We start from the raw sequence: 10,114 nt of genomic DNA, 5'->3' as shown, positions 1-10,114 counted from the left end.
TGCATGAGGAAAGAGAGACACCTAGCAACGCTATCCACAAAAATCAGCACACTGAGCAGCACGCTCCCTAAACTGGCCAATAACAGATGCTGATATGTCATAAACTGCACCTCTTTGGGGAGTTAGGCACCTAAGTCCAAGTTAGAGGGAGGCATCCGTTTCTGCTTGGGATCCCCAGCTGGGAACCATGTCCTGGAGTCAGGTGACAAAGCTGTTTCATATGAGAAAGGCTTCAGCCCATATTTAACCCCAAGCAAAGTGACTGGGGATGGGGGACAGATATGAATGAGGAGTCCTGCCCCTTTATAGCCCCTAATCTAGTGGTTAAGGAACAAACATAGGGATGTGAGAGACACCAGTTCAGTTCCCTTCCTTGCCTGATGTGGTTAAGGAATTTGAAGTTAGAGCACTTCCACCTCTTAGATGAGTGCTGTAACCACTGGACTATGAGATAGTATGAAGTGGGTCCTTCCTGTTGAAATGGTTTCACTATGCATAAATAAATATGCTTTGGGCCAAAGGGAGAATGAGAATGGCTCTGTGTCCATCCAGTGGTTAAGCACTCTCCTTTGAGGTGGGTTGTCTATTCAAATCCCCACTCTTCATCAAATAGAGAAAGGGATTGAACTGGGGGTTGCCCATATCCCATGTGAGTTCCCTAAGGGAAATTGCCTACGCCTCTTCTCCTCTCCCACAGACACGTTATGTGGAGTTAGGGGTGAGGTGGAGAACACCTACCAGATCAGGTGAGATGGGCAGTGCAACATCTAGTTTCACCTGGTTTGAGGAGCCCAGTGGGGCTTAGGTGTGAGAGAGGCAGTGGAGTGCATGCCCAATGACAAAAATTTAAGCTCCCTCAGGGACTTTAACGGCCAAATGTAGGTGACAAGGGGTATTTTGGGCCTGCAGGGTTAGGCAGCATCTTAGCAGGGTTTTGGAGGACCTCAGTGGCACCTAAATGTTAGACTTAGGTACCTAAGGTGGGAAACGAGGTGTCACTTTCAGAGTTAACTGCACCTTTGACTCCACTTCACACCTAGTCTTCTTCACAGGCACCTCCTTAAAGTTTCATGCTCCCAGTTGCCCTCTCTGCAGTGGAGTCTCATGTTTGTCTCCCTCCAGACCCGGGGTTTAGACTTCTAGTCCCTCTACACCTCGCTGGGCTTTCCCCAGCAGGACTGATCAGGGTCAAGCTCCTGTGATCAGCCTTTCCCCAGAGACTACAATAGTGTATCCCAGGCACCAGTCAGCCTTCATGAAGCAAAATGCATTTATTCTTGGGGTAAAAGCATCACAGAGACAACATTAAAAAAAACAATAAAAGTTCATATGTTATATGTTCAGCAGGCAGGATCGAACCTGGGGTCTCCAGAGCCAAATGCATGAGCCTCTACTGCACGAGCTAAAAGCCACATGGCCCTTAGCTAAAGCTGTAGCAGACTCATTAATTTCTCTCTAAGTGGTCTCAGTGCCACTATATGGGACAGAGCAACACACTCAGGTGGTGTGTGAGTTACATATGCTCAAAGCTTACCAGAGGTCACCCATCAAACTCACAGGTTCCTAATAGGATTAAGTTCATCCAACCCTTCTGCAAGGGTTGGGGGCCTCTTTGAAAGAGGATCCTGTCTGATTTCTGAATCAAAAGACCACGTTGAGTCAGTTTAAACTCAGTCTTTTTATACTAAAAGGCCTTTCTTTGTGTGTTGGTCTCTAGAAAACCCAGTCTGAACCAGGATATGCAAGAGTCTGTCTGGAGTTGTTTACAACCTGAGATGACACCTTAATCGCTCTCTCACTCTCTGTTTTTGGTTCTTGGAGAAGCTGTGGCAGCCTTTCCCCTGAAACTAGCTTCAATCTTTGAGTATCCATAAACTTAATTTAATACAGTCTCCAAAGAAATGGGGTTTAATATCTGTCACGCTAGTGCCTTAGTGCTTTGGTGGATGTGAGTCTTAGTGAATGGAACTTGCTGAAAATGTTCAGTTGAAAGGCTTTCCGGAGTGAAAATTATGCATTTGTCAAAATGGACATGTTCCTAAAAACTATCCACTTTCATTGAAAAAAAATTCAGGCTTTTCTTGTAAAGAAGAATTGGTGAGGAATATTTGACCAGTCAGGGAAAGGGATGATCTTGCTTATGAGTTTCCTCAATGCTTCTTTAACCTCTTTGTTCCTCAGACTATACACAATGGGATTGAACAGTGGAGTCACAAAGACATAGAGCAGGGAAAGGATTTTGTTGAGATGAATGGACTGAGATCCCGTGGACACAATGTATGTAACGGTCAGCGTCCCATAGAAAGTGGTGACTACTATGAGGTGAGAACTACAGGTGGAGAACGTCCTCTGCTTCCCACACTTTGATGGGATTTTGAGGACAGCCAGGAGGATATGAATGTAGGATGTGATGGTCAGAAGGAAGGGGATCAGTGATACAATGCAACATGAGACAAAAATCGCTACCTTCACCATGTAGGTGTCAGAACAGGACAATTTCAGCAATGGCGTCAAGTCACAAAAGAAATGGTCAATTTCATTAGGGCCACAAAGAGTTAAAGATTTTTCCAGAAGCAATTGCAACACAGCAGCCAACAGAAATCCCCAAACCCATGTACCAGCAGCCAGCTTAATACAAAGATTCCAGTTCATTGAGTCTGCATAGTGCAGAGGCTGACAAATGGCCAGGTACCGATCATAAGACATGAGCATCAGGAGAAAACACTCAACAGCCCCTAATGCACAGAAGACATATAACTGTGTGATACAGCTGGTAAAGGAAATACATTTGTCCTGTCTCAGTAAGTCCACAAGCATCCTAGGGGCAATGTTAGAGGTGTACAGGATCTCCAGGAAGGAGAGGTTACCCAGGAAGAAGTACATAGGCGTGTGAAGACTGCGATCAGCTGATACTGTGATTATAATGAGGATATTCCCCGCCGTGGTCGCTAGATACACCATGAAGAAGAGGGGAAAGAGGAAAATCTGCAGATCATGGAGATCGTCAAAGCCCAGGAGTATCAATGTGCCCACAAAGGTTTCATTTTCAATTCCAGGGTCCTCCATTATTTATTTCTAGACGCAAATAAAGAAATAATAGTAATAACAGAAGTTATAAATGTAACCGAACTAAAGCTTTTTATTTATTGCCCTTTATTTGGATTTGTAAATAATAAAAGTGCAATCATACAAAATCTGTGTGTGTCCTCCTTTAATTTACAAGTTATAATTAAATAATATACAAATTATACAGGGGATGTTTTAAATAGTGTGTTAAATATCTCTGACAGCAAACAAGAGGGAGCATTGGAGAGAGAGAGAGTGTGACTGATAGATACATTTGGTAGCACTGTGTAAACTGAATACTTCTCTCTCTCACCAACAGAAGTTGGTCCAATAAAAGATATTACCTCACTCGCTTTGTCTCCCTCCAATACTACAGTATCAAGGGGTAGCCATGTTAGACTGTATCCACAAAAACAACAAGGAGTCCAGTGGCACTTTAAAGACTAACACATTTATTTGGGCATAAGCTTTCATGAGTGAAAAACCTTGCATCTAAAGAAGTGGGCTTTTTAACTCTGAAAGCTTATGCCCAAATAAATCTGTTAGTCTTTAAGGTGCCACTGGACTCCTTGTTGTTTTTGTTTCTAGATGTAACATGATAGATAGATAGATAGATAGATAGATAGATAGATTACCTTTATAACTGGCTGATCGGGAATCTCTGTGCATTCAGATTTTCCATCTCAGACGGTTGAAGAAGGCATTTCACTTCTTAATGTGTGTACATGTTCCTGTAATGTGTGTATATATTCAATTAAGCTGATTATTGGCTACATCAGTGTATCTCACTATCCTATGCGGCCCCCATTATTGGAGTAGTCAAACACCTGACAATTATTCATGGATTTTATCCTCACAACTCCCCTGAAAGCTTGCCCTACACAATGCTATTCTGGTTTGGTTTGGCTTCCTAGATCTTTATAAGCTCTCCTCCTCAATTTGCTTTATTTGCCTTCTTCATTCATTCCGCAAGGAGCATTATTATCCACGTCTAAACAGAGCTGGCTGTGCCATCTGATTTATATATTCCTCCAGGTATTTTTTTTTTTCACATAGCCCGTGGGATGCATTCCCCAGAGGCTGAAAAGAAAAGTTCTGCAACATTATAGTGAAAAGAAGAATTCTTCAAGGCCTAATTTGAGCTCCCTCACACCAATTCCACACCAGGCTTCTTCTCAATTCACCCCATGGTTATGTGGAGCAGCTCCTACAGTCATGGGTGGGTTAACGAGATAACAGCTCATTGGCTAGTTTGGAAGGTAGGTTCCAGACTGCAGGAAGCTGTAGGTTGCAGATACCCCTATACCTTGGAGACTGTTGAGTTAGATTTAGGCCTTGTCACCAACTCTTGCAATTTTATCATGAGTCTCATGCTATTTACATAAAGCCCCAGCTCCTGGAGGCACATGATTAGGTGACAATCCCAGCTTTCACTAAAAACAAACAACAAAACATTTGTAACATTCATGGTTGTAGAAAAAGCTTGAAAAAGTAATTCCTAATGACTCTGACACTGGAAGGCAAATAATACACACCTAAAAATCATTATTTTTGAAAATCTCGTGATTTTGGGGGCCTGTCTCATGATCCTAGAATTGTTAGGTGATCCTGATTATGTAATGTATAAATACTAATGAACTGAGTATTAAATACCCTAAGAAGAGCAGCAAACTGACTTAATTGAAGCCTCTTTATGATAGTCCCCATCCTAGTAGTATCTAAGCCACTCACAATCTTCACAAAGGGATAGAGGCGTTGTGATGCTCACAACACCTAACTTCCAGGCACCTAGAAAATCACAGGAACAACTCTGTGATCTACAAAGTCTAAGCTAGGTGCCTGGGCTGTCTATACAATGTATGGAGAGAGATAGACACCTTACAGCATGATCTACAAAAAGCACATATGCTAGGTGGGAAGAGACCTAAGCTAAGTGGTGGGAGCCTCCTTAGCTCTGCCCTTAGTCTCCTGGAAATAGCTGCCTGAGTCAGGCTGTGTGGAGGTGCCTCTCTCTGCTTGAGATTCACAGCCAGGAGCCTCTCTCCTCGTAACAGGCAGCTTGGGGACCTCAGTTGTTTCTTGTGACATTGAGCTAGGTGCCTGCCTTGCTACCCACAAAATGTCTGGAGCAGGAGGATGGAGCCTCCACTCACCTTATAACTTTTAGCCCAGTGGTTAGAACACTGCTGTGGGATGTGAGGGTCTTCCTGATTATACCCCTGCATGCTTGAGCAACATTTTTATAGTCCTCCGTAGTCATCTGTCCAAGTTTCCACTTCTTATAAGCTTCCTTTTTGTGTTTAAGCTCACCTAAGACTTCCCTGTTAAGCCAAGCTGTTCACCTGCCATATTTGCTATTCTTTCTGCACATTGGGATGATTTTTCCTGTGTCTTCAAAAAGGCTTCTTTAAAATACAGCCATCTTGGATGAGGGAGAATTGAACCTCCCACATCCCCAGTGAATGCTCTAACCACTGAGGAAAAGCTATTAGGGAAACAGCAGCAGACATCTTTTGATTGGGATCCAATCTGATAAGTGGTCTTTGAGATGGATTGGGTCCCGTACGCAAGTTGGGCAGATAAATGCCTATCTTCCCCCAGTTCATGGATCCCCTCTGGAGCTTATGTGGGAGGTGAGGCAGAAATGCACATGACTAGAGTGAGAAACTTATATGCTAAGGGAACTGCTACTAAGAATACTTGGGCGTTGGGTGAGTTTCGGTGCCTATAGGGCTCATTGGGAGTTTTGTGAATCTTAGTGGAGATGAAAATGGGGATTTACGCACCTAAGTACCTCTCTCAATCCCACCTAAAGTGATTTGCCTAAGTTCACACAGAGAACCTGAAGCCTGGTCTTTCAAGTCCTAAACTAACACCCTAGCCACTTGGACCATCTTTCCTCTGCTCAGCAGAATCACAACCCCAGAGAAAAATAAAGATCACAGGCTGGGATTTTCAAAGCAGCCAAGGTATGTGTGGGTTGGGCACTTAATTCATAGCAAAATTAAATAGAAGTTGGGAGCATCTAACTCCCTTAGACTATGTATCCAGCCAGGATACCTCAAATCTGTAGTGACTCGAAGGACTTCAGAATAATGGCACCATGGAGCTGAGTCTTTTTGTGTAGCTCAGATTCTAGATCAAATGGGCTCAGTTCACAAAGGCAGGCCCTTACCCAAAACTCAACATAGTCAATAGAAAGTCCTCCACTGACTTCAGTGAGCTTTGGGTTAGATTTCCAGTTCCCCACTCCACCCCACCCCCAAAATGCTACCCTTGCAGGTTCATGGCGGATCTGAGAGTCAATGTGAGTCCTCTGTAGTTCACACGTTACAGAACACAGTAACGTGAGGCTGGAAGGGCTTTTGAGAAGATAAACAAGTCCAGCCCTTTGTGCTGAGGCAGGAACAAGTTGACCTAGACCTAGACCATCCCTGACCATCCAATCTGTTTTTTTAAACCTCCAATGACAGAGATTCCACAACCCTCTCTTGGAAGCCAATTCCAGAGCTCAACTACCCTCATCGTTGGAAAGTTTTTCCTAATATCTAACCTAAGTCTCCCTTGCTGCAGATTAAGCCCATTTCTTATTGCCCTATCCTCAGTGGACACGGAGAACAATTGATCACTGTCCTCTTTATAACAGTCCTTAACATATATGGAGATGGTTATCTGGTCCCTCCTCAGTCTTCTTTTTTCAAGACTAAACATGCTCAGTTTATTTAATCTTTCCCCAACAGGTCAGGTTTTCTAAACCTTTTATCACTTTTGCTGCTCTCCTCTGGACTCTCTCCTGTTTGTCCACATTTTCCCTAAAGTGTGGCATTCAGAACTGGACACAATACATGAAATGAGTCCTGACCAGTGGTGAGTACTGCGGGACAATTACCTCCTGTGTCTTACATATGACACTCTGGTTAAATCCCAGAATGATAGTAGCCTCTTTCACAACTGCATCACGTTCTTGACTCACATTCAATTTGTGATCCACTATAACCTCCAGATCCTTTTCAGCAGTGCTACCGCCTAGCCTGTTATTCCCCATTTTGTAATTTTGGATTGGATTTTTCATTCCTAAATGCATTTTTCTTTATTGAATTTATTGAATTTTATTGCCTTTGCATTTGTCTTTATTGAATTTCATCCTGTTGGTTTCAGACAAATTCTCTAATTTGCCCAGATTCTTTTGAATTCTAATCCTGTTCCCCAAAATGCTTGCAACCCCTCCTAGCTTGGTCTCAATTTAAAATCTTATAAGCAGGCTCTCCACTCAATTATGCAAGTCAATAACAAAAATATTTAACAGACCCAGGAGTGACCCCTGTGGGACTCTACTAGATACACTCTCCCACTTGGAAAGTGAACCATTGATAACTACTCTATGAGTACTGTCTGTCAACCAGTTGTGCACCAACTTTATAGTGATTTTATCTAGACCACATTTCCCTAGTTTGCTTATGAGAATGTCATGTGGGACTGAGTCGAGCAAGATATAACATTTCTACTGATTCCTCACCAATCCCTAGGGCAGTAATCCTGTCAAAGAAGGAAATTAGGTCAGTTTGGCATGATTTGTTAATGATAAATCCATGCTGACTCTTGCTTATAAGCCTGTTATCCCTGAGGTGCACACAAATTGAACATTTAATCATTTATACCGGTATCTTTCCAGGTATCAAAGGCTTATTGGTCTATAATTGCCTGGGTCCTCTTCCCCTTTTTAGAAATAAGTAGCATGTTTGCCCTTCTCCAGTCCTGAGGGACCTTATCGGTCCTCCATGAGTTCTAGAACATAATTTCTAATGGTTTCATGATTGCTTCAGCTAGTTCCTTAAGTACCCTAGTGTCACAGATACACAGGGTCTGGTCTATGCCCCAGACTGTGCCAGTCTCCAAGGTTCCACACTGAGGCCTGTGTCCCCCAAGTAAGGCTGGGCCTTTGAGACCAACAACCCCCTTCTCTGTCCATGACTCCCCTCAGTGAATCCAGCCTAGCCAGACTCCTGCAGTGGCTTATACTGTACCCCTTCAGGGCGCAATGCTCTCAGTGAGTATTTGCAGTGATAGCAGGCAGTCCTTCCAAAACAAGGTAACCATGTATAAGTCCTCTGGTATACAGACTCTGAAAGTCCATAGGTTATCATAGGGAAAGAAAGGTTAAGACATAATCCATGCTGGCCTAGCCAGTGCCACCACCGAGCTAATCTACTATGGACTCATTCCAATTGCTGTCTCTCTCTATCAGTCCCTTTCCCACTCCCAAAACTAACTGCTCTCCCTTCTGTCACCTCTCTATTCTCAGGCTGGGCCTCTCCTTGACTTCCTGTCATGACATAATTCCGCACTCTGCACCTTAGCGTCCAAAAGATGGGGTACCAGCATGAATTCCTCTAAGCTCAATTACCAGCTTAGTACTTGTAGCGCTGCCACCAACCAGGAATTCCAGTGCCTGGTACACTCTGGTCCCCCCAAAACCTTGCCCGGGGACCCCAAAGACCCAGACCCTCTGGATCTTAACACAAGGAAAGTAAACCCTTTCCCTCACCATTGCCTCTCCCAGGCTTCCCCTCCCTGGGTTACCCTGGAAGATCACTGTGATTCAAACTCCTTGAATCTTAAAACAGAGAGGAAAATCCATCTTCCCCCCTCCTTCTCTCTCCCCTCCCAGAGTCTCTCTGAGAGAGAAAGTAATCCTAACACAGAGAGAAAATTAAACTTTCTCTCCCCCTTCCCTCCTTTCTCCCCATCAATTCCCTGGTGGATCCAGACCCAGTCCCCTGGGGTCTCACCAGAATAAAAAAACAATCAGGTTCTTAAACAAGAAAAGCTTTTAATTAAAGAAAGAAAAAACAGTAAAAATTATCTTTGTAAATTTAAGATGGAATATGTTACAGGGTCTTTCAGCTATAGACACTGGGAATACCCTCCCAGTCTAAATATACAAGTACAAATTAAAATCCTTTTATCAAAATATAAATTTGAACTCCTTCCAGCCAAATACACATTTGCAAATAAAGAAAACAAACATAACCCTAACTCGCCTTATCTACCTAGTACTTACTATTCTGGACATATAAGAGACTATATCAGAGAAATTGGAAAGAAACCTGGTTACACGTCTGGTCACTCTCAAAACCCAGAGAGAACAACAACCAAAAACTAACAGCACACACACAAAAACTTCCCTCTCTCAAGATTTGAAAGTATCCTGTCCCCTGATTGGTCCTCTGGTCAGGTGACAGCCAGGCTCATTGAACTTGTTAACCCTTTACAGGCAAAAGAGACATGAAGTACTTCTGTTCTATTAACCCTTAACTATATGTTTATGACACTTCCCTATCGAGAAGTGGGAGAAAACCTGGTTGTTGGTTGCTAGGCATCATTGTTCTGGCTATTGGGAGTTTCACTGTTTTCTTGGATTTTCCACTGGTAGGGGTTAGCCTGGGCCAGTCCTTTAATGACCCATTCAGTCTACTCCAAAAAGCAAGACAACAAACACCCCTCATACTTCCTTTGCTACCCCAAGAGCAAACGTAACCCTTTTGCACCCAATGTATAGCAACACAAAATATGAGAGAAACAGAGGCAAACAGAGACTTAATGAAAATACTACAGAAAACACAGTAACCGCTAATGGTTCTGAGATTGCTTCAACTAGTTCCTTACATACCCTTAGACAATTCCCTTAGAGCAAATTTTTGCAAACTTACCTATGAGATTTAGGAACCTAAGCCCCATTCATTTCCAATTATCCTTAAGCAGCTAAGGGCCAGACTTTCAAAGGTATTCAGGCATCTGAAGATGCAAACAAGTACCTAATACATTCTTTAAAGGCACATCAACAGATTAGGGGCCAGATTTTGAAAGGTATTTTGGAACCTAGTGGGATTTTCAAAAGCATCTATCTGCCCAAAACTCATTGATATCAATGGGAGTTAAGTGCCTAGATATTTCTGAAAATCCCACTAGGCATTTAACTACCTTTCAAAATAGACAGCAGAGCTTTAAGCTCTCCATCACATACCCCCATCTTTTTTCAGATAGGGTA

At 43.0% G+C, this 10,114-nt stretch overlaps 1 protein-coding gene across 1 annotated transcript; it reads right to left on the bottom strand.

Moving 5' to 3' along the window:
- Positions 1 to 2,070: 2,070 nt before the first annotated feature.
- LOC127040866 (olfactory receptor 10A2-like) lies at positions 2,071 to 3,066 on the bottom strand. Its single transcript, XM_050935425.1, has one exon. It carries the CDS (start codon positions 3,064 to 3,066, stop codon positions 2,071 to 2,073), a length of 996 nt encoding a protein of 331 aa, XP_050791382.1.
- Positions 3,067 to 10,114: the final 7,048 nt, after the last annotated feature.

Source organism: Gopherus flavomarginatus (genome assembly GCF_025201925.1).
Source record: "Gopherus flavomarginatus isolate rGopFla2 chromosome 11 unlocalized genomic scaffold, rGopFla2.mat.asm SUPER_11_unloc_1, whole genome shotgun sequence".
Lineage (NCBI taxonomy): Eukaryota > Metazoa > Chordata > Testudines > Testudinidae > Gopherus > Gopherus flavomarginatus.
This window is presented reverse-complemented; position numbering and strand designations above follow the sequence as displayed.

Excerpts from the sequence above, each read along its gene's own strand:
- LOC127040866 (XM_050935425.1), bottom strand. The coding sequence starts at position 3,066 with ATGGAGGACCCTGGAATTGAAAATGAAACCTTTGTGGGCACATTGATA.